General features: G+C 36.0%; 1 protein-coding gene across 1 annotated transcript; it reads right to left on the reverse strand.

Moving 5' to 3' along the window:
• Window positions 1-1,610: 1,610 nt before the first annotated feature.
• LOC111883888 (multiprotein-bridging factor 1c) lies at window positions 1,611-2,308 on the reverse strand. The gene has a single exon (XM_023880219.3). It carries the CDS (start codon window positions 2,224-2,226, stop codon window positions 1,789-1,791), a length of 438 nt encoding a protein of 145 aa, XP_023735987.1. The 5' UTR covers window positions 2,227-2,308; the 3' UTR covers window positions 1,611-1,788.
• Between the last annotated feature and the right edge of the window lie 11,713 nt (window positions 2,309-14,021).

Here is a 14,021-nt window from a genome sequence, read left to right on the forward strand (position 1 = left end):
AAACATTTATAAAATATTCATAAGTTTTATTTTACTTACATATATTAAAATCAATACTATAATTACCTTAATTGATATTTTTGACAATCCAACCTGATATCCAAACTAGTTTCAACCGTTAATTTTGTTACTACGATTATATTGGAAGTTTATAATTAAAACATCTTCAATGGTGAAACTATATTAAGACTTAAAACTATTATCACATAATTATTCCAATAACTTTAACCTTTAAATAAACAACCCCTCCAATGATTAACATCTTCTAATAATTTTTTATCAATATTTAACCAATTTACTCATATCTATATTAAATATTCTATAAAATCTCCTTATTTAATTATTCATTTTTTCAAACAAACATAGTTTTTTAATTTATAAAAATATTACAACATATCGTTCAAAAAAATATATGAACAAATGTCATTCGGAAAAATTAATACGAAAAAACTATTTAATAAATGGTCATAACGATTATAATTTTATATTCTTAATTGAAATGCCATTAAATATTTAATAAAAAAGGGGTTTTAATCGTTTTATAGGGTCTTAGCAAGAGAATTTCTATCAATAATCAAGAAAACAAATAATAACCATTATATTTAAAAAGAAAAAAAAGAAATAGGGAAGAAAGGATTCAAGAGGCCCATAAGGATCAAGATAAACACAAGAATGAGCCAATAATAAATAAAAATAAAATATATTTTAAAATTATAATACATGTAAGAAAATAAATTGAAATAACCACGATGCAAATCGATTAAATGACAACATATACAAATATATTGACTACATTGAGTGGTGGAGAAAAAAATAAAAAATAAAAAATAAATCTCTATTAGTAATAAGTGATTAGTAAAAAAGTGAATTACAATAAACTTAAAAATATGTCCCATCAGAGCTCTCTTATATCGTTGGGGTAGAAAAAAACTAATTTTGAAGATAACTTCACTTTAGCCTTACAAAATCTTTATTTTTTGTTTAACAATTCTGTAAGAAGTCCATTTTATGTGTTATAAAAGCCATATCTAAAACATGAAGTCCATTTTTTTTAACAGACACATGAAGTCCATTTAATCACGGTGTCATCCGGTTGTTTTCCTCGTTTTTTACTTCCCTAAAGCATATCCATATACAAATATTGTTCTCTGTTATAGAAGTTGCTAGAACGTTCACCGGAGATGGCCTTACCGCCGGAGAACCGCCGGAGAGCAGGCAAAATTGGGAGGATTTGCCCGAGGCCAAAGAAATATTACACAAGACGAATTATTTCAATTATTGGGAAGAAATACTCCGATTATACTTCAAAACAGACATTTTATTCGTTAATTAGGTAATAAACATCAGTTTTTCGATTTGTAGGGATCTCGCACATTATTTCCGAAGTTTTTAGGAATGAATCGTGACTTAATTGAAGCTCCGGCATTAATTGACTGGTCTTTATGAATGGAATTACTCATAGAATCAAGCAAATACTGATATCAAGCAAGCATTCTTATGATCAGTTTTTGGGCGATTATTTAACCCTTGACTAACATTTTTGTAAAACATCTTTCTCCTTTTCTTTTGTTTCTGCCTTATAAAATCAGTCATTAGCTTATGGACGGAAATTACTGCCAGATCTCAGATATCACATTCATTTTTACAACACGGAACGATTTCGATAAGCAATCTCATATGAACGATAAAGATCACCATAATTCTCCATCAAACCTTAACAAACACCAAATTTACAGCATACGATATACGATCTACTAGGTTTTTTTTTCATCATTTAGGGGAAAGAAATTACTTGTGAATTTTTCCCCGAAGTTTAACGCCAAGTACCCTCTCCATCTTCGCCAACACAGCCTGATTCGGAACTGCTTTCCCATTCTCGTACTCCTGAACAACTTGAGGCCTCTCGTTGATCTGTTTCGCAAGATCCGCCTGGCTCAGTTTCTTATCGATCCTCGCCTTCTGAATCACTTGTCTCACCTCCGGTGCCACCCTATCAAGCGCTGCTGGCTCAGCTGCCTCATCGAGCTTTCTAGCATAAACCGCGGTCGCCGGTGCCTTTTTGTTGGTTCCGCCGTCGAATTTCTTCACCGTTTGGACCTGAGCGCCGGCGCGGAGGGCCTGGTTCACTGCCTTGGGATCACGGAGGACTTGCGCTTTGGGTCTGGATTTGTGGAGCACCACCGGCTCCCAGTCTTGTGACATAGCTCCGGTTGTTCTCGTCGGCATGTTGTTCTCGGAAAATGAATTGATCGAAAGACTGGTAAATGGTAATTGTTTTGTGAGAAATGATTTGTATGGCTACGATGGTTGATGTGGGAGACGGGGTGTTTATAGGGGTGGAGAGTCTGGAAAGTTCCTGCCCGAATGCGATTCGGGCAGTTTGTGGATCGGAATGACGGGTCTGGAAGGTTCTTTTGTTTTTGTCCGTTTTGAATTCTTTTTCCCCACGGCAATAAGAAAAAAAGAGAATAAATATGAATCCTTGTTGCCCACGGATTAGATATTAGTAGTATTTACAATGAAAATATCTTTTGTTTTGTTTAACGTCTTGTGATATAATCATATTTTTTTGGTGATTTACTGATTTAATAGTGAAGAATTTGGAATATAATACGTATAGTCCTCAACTCTTAGGTAAACACAGGTTTTTTATTTGGTGAGAATTTGTAGGTTCACATGGTTTGTTCATAGAAACGTGATATTTTTATGAGATATTTTTATTTATGTTTTTTAATAAATTAGTTTTAAAATGATTTAATTTTTATATTGTTTATTTGACAAATTTGATAGAAAATTGTAGGGATAATGACTTAAAAAGGTAATATATTTTTCGATTTTTACACATTTAGTCACTGAATTTTTTTTCCGTCCACATTTACCCCTTCAACTTGTTAAACTGTACACATTTAGTCCTTATGACCGGCTACTCCAGGTTAGCCGGTAAAAATAATTTAATAGGGTAATATATTTTTCACTTTGTACATATTTAGTCTTTAATATTTTTGTACACATTTAGTCCTTAATATAATTTTTTTTTTTGCAAAATAAGTCATTTTTATTTTTGTATTCATTCAGTACTTATGAATGATTTTTGTAGGTTTTTCTCACGACATCTTATGTAGGATAGTCATATGGTGGTGGGATAGGTTGAGGTGGTCTTGCTATATGTTGTAGGCCAACATACCTGGTGCACACCAACTATAAGCTATAGGCACGGGGACTCGAGAAGAGCGAGTGGGTAAAGGCGGCATGTCAACAAACCCTGGGTAGTCCAGTCTGATGATTGATTTGACATGTTGCATGTTGGCGTTCCAGTCTGATGACTGATTGGGCCAAGGTATTCCAATCTGATGAGTGTGAGTCCGTTATGCATGATAATACATTTGTTGTATCGAGTATTTTGAAGGAAACTCACTAAACTGTGTGCTTACCTAGTTGTTTATGTTTTCAAGTACTATCGCTGGTCGTGAGAAGGAGAATGCATGATTCTACACACTCATCAACAATATTGAGGATTCTGCGTTACTTATATTACTCTGATTTTCGATAAATGTATTTTGGAATAAACGTTTTTTTTTTTAATAATGGATTTATAATAAGGGAGTTTTGCCTTATTTAAAAATGAATTTTTTTTTTGTGAAAATGAGACATTACATATAAACATCAACAGCCCCACACACTTCATCAATGATTGTCTCACGTAAGATGTCATGAGAAAAACTCACAGAATACATTCATAAGTATTGAATGTGTACAAAAACAAAAATGATTTATTTTGAAACAAAAAAATATGAAGGACTAAATATGTACAAAAATATTAAGGACTAAATGTGTACAAAATGAGAAATATATTACCCTATGAAGTCATTTTTCCCGGCTAACCTGGAGTAACCGGTCATAAGGACTAAATGTGTACAGTTTAACAAGTTGAAGGGGTAAATGTGGACGAAAAAAATTCAATGACCAAATGTGTACAAATCGAATAATATATTACCCTTTTAAGTCATTGTCCCAAAATTGTAATATGTGTTTTCTTATTCATTTCACGAAAGCAAACATCCCAAAAGAATTTACACTCAACAAAAAGAGAACCTAGATAAACTAGGAAAGGATAAATATGACAGCTAATAAAACAAGATAATTAATAGAGCAAAGATAATGACGTCAACACTACCTCCCAAGTTGGACTGTGAAGGACACGAACACCCAACTTGCCTCGAAGATATTGGAAACGATCTGCACCAAGAGCTTTGGTAAAAATGTTTGCAGGCTGATGCTCAAACTAAATAGCTAAAGTTTGTATTTCTCCACTGGATACTCGCTTACGAACAAAGTAACAATACATCTCTACATGCTTTGTGCGTTCATGATAGACATGATTAGCTGCAATATGACAAGCGACTTCATTGTCACACATTAACAGAGTAGCTCCCTTCTGGGAAGCACCAAGATCACAAAGTAACCGCCTCAACCATAACACTTCACATACTGTACTTGCATAGCTCGGTATTCAGCTTCTGCTGAAGATCTAGCAACAACACTCTGCTTTTTCGTCCTCCAGGAAACAGGTGAACCACCAATGGTAATGAAGTAGCATGTACAAGAACGTCTTGTTGATTGACAACTCAACCAACTTGCATCACAAAAAGCTATCAAGTCTAAATTGCCTTCAGCCGGCAAAAATAAACCATGATCTGGGGTAGTCTTTAAATAACGAAGAACTCTAAAGGCAGCATCGATATGAAATTGTGTTGGTTTACTCAAGAACTGACTTAACTAATTAACACTAAAGGAAATATCAGGGCGAGTCACAATGAGGTATAGAAGTCTACCAACAAGGCAACGATATTTTGAAGCATCTGCCTCAGGACTAGCATCTTTTCTTTCTAGTTTGAGATTTTGTTCCATGGGGAAAGCACTGGGACGACACCCTTGGATATGACAGTCTTCAAGAATGTCAAGAGTGTATTTCCTTTGACTTATAACAAACCCTTTGGATGATCTAGCTACCTCAATACCCAAAAGTATTTGAGTGGGCCCAAATCCTTGATACTAAATTGTTTATGGAGAACATCTTTAACCTCTCTGATTTTGTAAGTGTCGTTTCCCATAATAAGCACATCATCAACGTAAACGAGAGCAACAACATGTGTCGTTTTAGTCTTGTAAATGAACATAGAATGATCGACTTTCGATTGGTGAAAGTGAGCATCAATGAAAGATTTATTAAACTTCTGGTACCAATTTATGGAAGCTTGCTTCAACCCATAAATCGATTTTTAAAGTTTGCAGACACTGTCTTCTTTTGATTTGAGAAACCCTTGAGGGACTTTCATGTACACTTCTTCCTCCAAGTCCCCATGTAAGAAATCATTATTTACATCAATTTGATGTACCTCCCAATGTTTTTTAGTAACAACAACAGCACAACGAACAATAACAAGTTTTGCAACCGGTGCAAACATTTTGTGAAAATCAACCCCTTTGATTTGTGTGTACCCTTTTGCAACAAGGCAGACTTTATACCTTTCAACTTCTCCATTCGGCTTGAACTTGATCTTATAAACCCATTTCGATTCAATTGCTTTTTTTCCTGGAGGTAGAGTAGTAAGAATCCAAGTACCATTGGATTCTAAGGCTGCAATTTCCTTTTTCATCGCCTCTTGCCAATTTGGGTCTTTAGACGCTTGCAAGAAGGTTCTCGGTTTAGTAGCAGAGGTAATAGCTGCAAGAAAGGCATGATGGGGCTTAGAAAACTTGTTATACGTGACATATTGAGATATGGGACATGGTCTAGTTGCATCTTAGTTGGAAATAGTAACCAAGGGATCAATTAAAGGAGGTAAGTAGGTGATAAAACCATCCAGGTGCTTTGATTTTGTTCTAAACCGAGTACTTTATCGAGGAGTTTCCGTTGGTAAACTCGTGCTGGGCTCATAACAGGACACATCTGAATCATCAGGAGAGTTGTTCACAGTTTCGTTGATTTGTTTTTCACTGTTATTGTTTCTATTTGCATCCCTTTTTCTCGTTTCAATTTCATCAACCTCTGTAGTAGGTTCAATCACGGTTGTATGACTGTAATTCTTGATAAAATTATCTGCATTATTCATACATTCAGTAAAAGTATTATCTGATGGGATTTAGGTAAAACAAATAAACTAGAAAACTATTCCTAAGTTCACATGCAACCTACTTTGGATCTATGTTTTAACTATTGAACATACAACTTTGAATTGCAAAACAAGAACCCTAGAGGAGGAGGCTATTTTCGAAAATAATAAACTAGGGTTGGGAGTTACATACAACAAACAATTGATAATTCCCTTGATCTTGATCTTGATCTTGATCTTCTTGGAAGCTTAGCACCACAAGTGTAATGCCTCTAATGGAATCACGCCCAAACTAGCAAGAGGGAAAGTAGAAGAGAGAGGGGAGGGAGTATGCAATTTCACCCAGGGTTTCTTCCAAAGAAATCAGTGTCCTCAAATGTGAACCAGGAGGCTCCTTAAATAGTTGAAGGATATATGGTTTAGGGGAAACCCTAGTTATCCTTTGCTTAAGGCTTAAGCAAAACCCAAGGGCCTTATCTTGGACCCCTTGGACGAATTCTCTAGGGTTTCCCCTAGGGTTTTCGTCCACCTCCTTTCAAGGGGGTCCTAGATCCTTCCATTCAACTATCAGTTAACTACAAACTAGTCCCTGCACTTTATAATTAATTTCTTTTAACCCCAAAATTAATTCTAATTAATTTCTGGCTACCAATTAATTAAATATAATGATTTCTTATTAATATATTAATCTTTTAACATATTAATAAATTCATTTATATTAATTTATTAATCTTATAATAAATTAATATCTCTCATTTCATAATTTCCTTGTCCGGTTGCTAGGTTTGAGGGCAACCCAAAAGGACTGTGTTGCTATCAATTCAAGTACATACCAATTATAGTTATGGGCTTAGATACCTAATCCAACAGTCTCCCACTTGGATAAGTCTGTAACTATAATTGCTAGTATGTCTTCTAAATTTGACCAGCAAATTGTAGCTTCCAAAAAGCTGCTGCCGAACTCTGACCCAGTCAGTTACGTGTCCTGAGACAAGTGATCATATAATCCTTTGTTCTGCTAGATATCCCTAGACAAAAGACATGGAATGTAATCAACCTCTTTGTCCAGAATCCTTGAGTTACTGATGCATTTTCGTATCACCAATGTATAGCCGACTTGCAAATTACATCTCATATATCTCTGTTTCAAGATCATAGATATTATCGTCTCAGTATTACTCGTGATGAATTCCATGAAGTAATACTCTGAGCGTGGGTTTATCTAATACTCAAATCTCACTCTCTGAGTACTCATGAACATTGCAGCAATTCTATTGCCATGTCTATCCTTAGACAATCTGCAATCCAATTCATGACAGTCTTAATTCACTACTTACTTCCAAAAGTACGAGCGACTGTGGAGTTTGAACAATCATATTATTCGGGAGGTAAAACATGCAAAATATGAAACACAATAATAAACAATTGACAAAAGGTAGTAAACTCATAAATAATACTTTATTATTTAATCACCAAAAGTCAATTACATTTACTTTGTTACAAGTTTCAGGACAAAACTAATCTAACTACTAAAACTAATATCATCTTTCAGTCATATGCTCCGAGCATGCTGAATATGCTTAGCCCTACTCAGACCCTTTGTGAGGGGATATGCTGGGTTATCTTCAGATGACACCCTCTTCACTATAAGATGGCCTTCTTCTACTCTATGTCTGATGAAATGGTACTTTCTGTCGATATGTCTGGTTTTACCATGATCTCTCGGTTCCTTTGTCAAGGCAACCGCTCCTTCATTATCGCAGAATAGTTCCATAGGCTCCTGGATGGTTGGAACAACTCTGAGATCCCCGATGAAGTTCCTCAACCAAGCTGCTTCTTTAGACGCTTCACTCGCTGCTATGTACTCTGATTCACAAGTAGAATCAGCCACCATATCTTACTTGGAATTTTTGCAAGTAACTGCTCCTCCATTTAGTAGAAATACCCAGCTAGATTGAGAACGAAAGTTATCTCTATCCGTTTGAAAGGTAGCATCACTGTAACCATCTACTCTCAAAGTATCATTGCCACCAAGCACAAGGACCCAGGCCTTTGTCCTTCGCAAATACTTGAGTATATTCTTAACCGCTATCCAATGAGCTCTACTTGGGTTTCCCTCATAAAGACTGACCATGCTCAAAGCAAATGCCACATCAGGGCGAGTACATGTCATAGCGTACATGATCGATCCGACAGCGGAAGCATAAGGTACACGACTCATGTCATCTATTTCCTCATCTGTACTCGGGCTATATGTGTTCGTTTGGATGGATCGGTTCGATCCAATCCAAATAAGTAAATCCAAATTGATTTCGGTTTTCAAAATATGGATCCGAATAATCCAAACTAAACTCAAATCCGATCCGATCCGATCCAATTACAATTCGGTTTGATCAGTTTTTATAATTCGGTTTTCAAAAACTAAAATATTTTAAAATGACATATAATTATAGTATTATCCAATTTTTATAGAAGAAGACAAAAATATTTAGTTGTGATTTAAAATTCATAAACTACTAAGAATGTATATTATAGTTTAATATTTAATAGTTAAGGAACGTTTAAGAGAAAATGCATATTAATGTTTTTTTATTAGATAAATAAATAATAAATTGTTATTCGGTTTTTTTGGATTATTCGGTTCATAATTTATAAACCAAAACCAATCCGAAATTCAAAATAGTAATTCGGTTTTGTTGAAAACCAATCCAAAAATCCGAATATCCGAACCAAATAGTCCAATCCAATTTGTCCACTTGGACAATTCGGTTTTATCCAAATAATGAACAGTCCTAACTCGGGCATTGAGTCTTACTCAATTTGGTATTGCTCTGGATAGGTAGCTCTCCCTTCTTGGAATTTTCCATACTAAACCTCTTTAGTACCTTATCCAAGTATGTACTCTGACTAAGTCCAATTAGTCTCTTCTTTCTATCTCTCAATATTCTAATCCCAATAATATAGGCGGCTTCTCCAAGGTCTTTCATGTCAAAACACTTTCCAAGCCAAGACTTAACTTCATTCAAGGTTGGAACGTCGTTACCAATGAGTAATATGTCATCGACATATAACACCAGAAAAGTTACTATACTCCCACTAGCCTTGATATACACACAAAACTCATCTTCACTTTTAGAGAAACCAAACTCTTTGACTTTCTCATGGAAGCAAAGATTCCAGCTGCGAGATGCTTGTTTTAATCCATAAATGGATTTCTCAAGCTTGCACACTCTATTGGGAAACTTTGCATCAACAAAACCCTCTGGCTGACTCATGTAAACATCCTCAGCCAACTTCCCGTTAAGGAAGGCAGTCTTGACATCCATCTACCAAATTTCATAGTCATGAAAGGCAGCTATGACGAGCAATATCCTAATAGATTTAATCTTAGCTACTTGCAAAAGGTTTCATCATAGTCAACCCCTGGGGTTTGAGTGAAACCTTTTGCAACTAGTCGAGCCTTGAATGTATGCACATTCCCATCCATGTCTGTCTTCTTCTTGAAGATCCATTTGCACCCAAATGTCTTACGACCTGGTGCACTATCAACCAAATTCCAAACTTGGTTGTCATACATGGACTTAATCTCGTTGTCCATTGCCTCTTCCACTTGGAAGCCTCTGGGCCTGCCATTGCTTCCTTATAAGAGAATGGTTCATCTAAATTCACAAGTGTCCTATCACCGACGAATGTGTCACCGTCTGAAGTAATATGAAAACCATACAACTCAGGTGGCACACTCACCCTAGTGGATCTTCGAAGAGGTAATGATTTATCAATTGGTTCAGCAGGAACTGTTTCCTCTGGTTGAGTGCTAGTGTCATCTAAGGTTCCTTCATTGGTTGACTCTTGAATCTCATCAAGGTCAATGGTACTCCCACTGTCCTCTTTGAATATGAGCTCTCTTTCTAGAAAGACTACTCTTCGAGCTACAAACACCACGTTTTCACTAGGTCTGTAGAACAAATATCCAAAAGACTGCTTTGGGTAACCAATGAAAACACATTTCTCACTTCTTGCAGCTAGCTTGTCGTGAGTCTCTCGTCTTACGAAAGCTTCACAACCACAGACGTTAATATGTGCTAACGATGGAACTTTCCATGTCCACATTTCGTGAGGTGTTTTGGCAACCTTCTTTGTAGGGACAAGATTGAGGATGTGGGCGGCTGTCTTTAAGGCATACCCCCAGAAGTGAATAGGAAGTGAGGCACGACTCATCATAGAACGAACCATGTCTAAATAGGTTCGATTACGCCTCTCAGCTACACCATTTAACTGTGGTGTCCTAGGAGGAGTCAATTGTGAGACTATCCCACATTCTTTCAGATAGTCGTTGAACTTGATACTAAGATACTCCCCGCCTCTATCGGATCTAAGTATCTTTATCTTTCTGCCCAATTGATTTTCGACCTCATGCTTAAACTCTTTGAACTTTGAAAGGTTTCTGACTTATGTTTGATCAAGTAGATATAACCATATCTGCTATAATCGTTAGTGAAAGTCACATAGAATCGATTAGCATCCCTTGTGGTTGATCTGAAGGGCCCACACACATCTGTGTGTATGAGATCCAACAGACCTTCACCTCTTTCACAAGATCCTGTGAATGGTGATTTTGTCATCTTTCCTATAAGACAAGATTCACACATATCATTTGATTTTAGTTCAAATGATTCCAACACTCCATCCTTTTGGGGTTGGGCTATGTGTTTCTTGTTAATGTGTCCAAGACGACAATGTCACAAGCATGACTTGTCTACACTATTAGACAAGTCAATATTAAGTACACTATTTCCTAAGCTATCAACACAAGTCACTGTTTCATACACACCATCACAAGGTAAAGTTTCAAACACAAAAACACCATTCTTATAAACAGAAATTGAACCATTCAAATCATTAAAAGAATATTTAAAACCTTGTCTGAACAATGCATGAAATGAAATAATGTTTCTCGTCATCTCGGACGAATAACAACAATTCAATAAATCTAATCTAACATCATTACTAAGCAAAAGTCGATAAACTCCGATCTTGGTTACTGGTGACGACTTATTGTTTCCCATGATCAAGTTTATCCTTCCTCGCCCTATCTCCTCACTTTCCCTTAGCCCCTGCAAATCAGAACAGATGTGAAAACCACATCATGTATCAAGGACTCATGAACGAGGAGATAATGTGTTATTAGAAGAAATAGTGTAAATACCTGGTGAAGATGGCTTCACTTTGCCATCTTTGATATCCTGCAGATATTGTGGGCAAGTTCTCTTCCAATGCCCTTTTTTATTGCAATAAAAGCAAATAGCTTCCTTTGGATCAGAGACATGGGGAATGGAAGCATTGGGCTTAGCTTTCGGGCCATTGCTAGATGACCCTACTTGGACCTTTGCCTTCCAGTTTTGCTTAGGAGGACCTTTCCTCTTTTTCCCCTTTCCCTGTCCAATAGCTAGAACAGGAGCACTTGTAGGAGTGGAGGCTATACTTTTACCCTTCATCCCTGCTTCAGCAGTCTGCAACAAGTTGTGCAATTGGGCCAATGTCTGCTCAGTGTTGTTCAGATGGAAAGTTAAGATAAACTGACCATAACAATCAGGCAACGAGTTCAAGACCATGTCAATGGCCAATTCCTCATCAAAATGAATGTTGAGCTTGACCAAATGCTCTATGTAGCGTTGCATTCTTTGCACATGAGATACAACCGACTCCCCCTCTTTCATCTTGCATGCCATGAGTGACTTGACTACTTCAAAATTTTCTTGACGAGCTCGCTTATGGTACTTTTCCATAAGGTCCTTGTTCATCTCAAAAGGCCAGTGGTCCTCGTAGTACCTCTATAGTTCTGGGGACATGGTTGCGACCATGATGCATGCCACTTTGGTAGCATCATCATAGTGCTTCTTGTAGGCAACATACTCTTCGGGAGTGGCTTTGGACTCATCAAGTTCTTTGAGCTCCTTTTCAAGGACATACTCTTTGTCCTCGAATCTGAGTGCCATCTTGATGTTACGCATCCAATCGTTATAGTTAGAGCCATCCATAACGACTTTGGAGCAAATGTTGAGTAAAGCGAAGTTATGGCTGGAGGATGAAGAAGCAGAAGTGTTTCCAGGAGCAGACATCTGAAAAGAAGGATAGTTTTAGTTTAGATTTCAAGACACCTCAATACAATAACCCAAAGATATAATATCAAGGTTAGGACCCAACTATGACGATTTACAACTTAGAAATGGGATGCCGAGATCCAAGTTCAAATCTCATAAAGGTAGGTGAATGACGATTCACCAATTCCACCATTAGACAAAATAAACAAAATGAAATTCCTAATTCTTTTGAGACACATTAAAACTATTTAATGGCATGTTTTAATCTCGGATTATGCTCTACTATTTGTGACTGGGATACCGAGGATCACAAACTAGATGTGAATAACCATGCAAATGTGCTTGGTAACCTTATTGTCTTTATCATTAACTATTGATGTGCCGGTAAACCACACACGCTCCATCAAAATGATAATTATAAGATACCCATTACTACTCTTTATTAGTGCCTTTTAGTGTGCTGGTTAACCACACACGCTCCACTAACGACCAATAAAGCATAATGTGCAATTTCATGGATTAGCATACTTTTCACATTTTTCCTAAAGTAACTAGAGTTGGGATTTTGAAAAATAATGTTCTAGTACTTTCTTTAATAACATTATACTTTTAATGAGAAGTAGTTGTCATATCAAATCCGCTCTGCTAACGACCCTCCACTAATCAAGGAAGCGGTGGGTGAGAGTGGACACCCATTCAACTACCATTTTATAGGCAGTTTCCTTATACCCCCCTTATAAACTAGCTTTGTGAATGAGGCATACTAGCGATTTGACTGACCATATTCTTATACATATATAATATTAAACTTTTAATTATAATATATATATATATATATATATATATATATATATATATATATATATATATATATATATAAGGTGTGTTTTAAAGCATTTTAAAACTCCAAGGGTTTATAGAAATTTCGAAATTTAAACTATTAAATTTTAAATTTAAATAAACCAATTAATTAGATTTAATATTTATCTATTAACTAATTTTTAATTAATTTATTAAATCTTGTAAGGATTATCTAATTAAATTAAACTATTAATTTAATCATAATCCTTATCCCTCTAAATTTCGAAAATTAGGGTAAGGATAATTATCCAATTAATCTAATCAAGTAATAATTATCCAAAACAAGAAACCCTAAAACATCTAGCATATTTCGAATTTTACAAGGGAGGAGGCTAGGGTTTTCAAAACCCTAACCCTAATTTCGATTAGGGTTCTTTGGAGGCTAGGGTTTTCGAAAACCCTTTGATCCAAACCCTAGAAATCGAAAAAATGGCCTTTAGGGTTTAACAGCTATAAACCTAATTTGCAATTCAACAAGGGAAAATGTCACTGTAGCCCCACTAACTTACAAGTTTTGGGTTAAAAGGTCCCTTATTTTATTTTTTGGCTTTAGAAGGGCATAAACTAACATTTAACCGGCTAATTTGGCCATTTTTTATAAAGTGAAGGGGTCACCCGGTGACCCCAATCCCAATCAGCATTATTTCTTGGACATGTCATTAAAAAAAAGCCAAGTCATTAAACTAAATCATATGCCACGTGTTAGTGTATCGATAAATGACACCAACCCTTCCTCTCCAAGTAATTTTCGTCTTTAATCGGTTTCATCTACCAATATCTTCTTTTTCTTCTACTGTTAATCCAAAAATCAAACCTGGTTTTTTTCTATGGCCATCTACATGAAGATAGATCTTCATTTTGCTGGTTTGTTTACGAGGTATCCAGTGATCAGTTACTCAGATGGAGTGGAGCAAAGTTTTGAGGATGTGGATTTTGTTGGAATGGA

Source organism: Lactuca sativa, chromosome 7 (genome assembly GCF_002870075.4).
Source record: "Lactuca sativa cultivar Salinas chromosome 7, Lsat_Salinas_v11, whole genome shotgun sequence".
Lineage (NCBI taxonomy): Eukaryota > Viridiplantae > Streptophyta > Magnoliopsida > Asterales > Asteraceae > Lactuca > Lactuca sativa.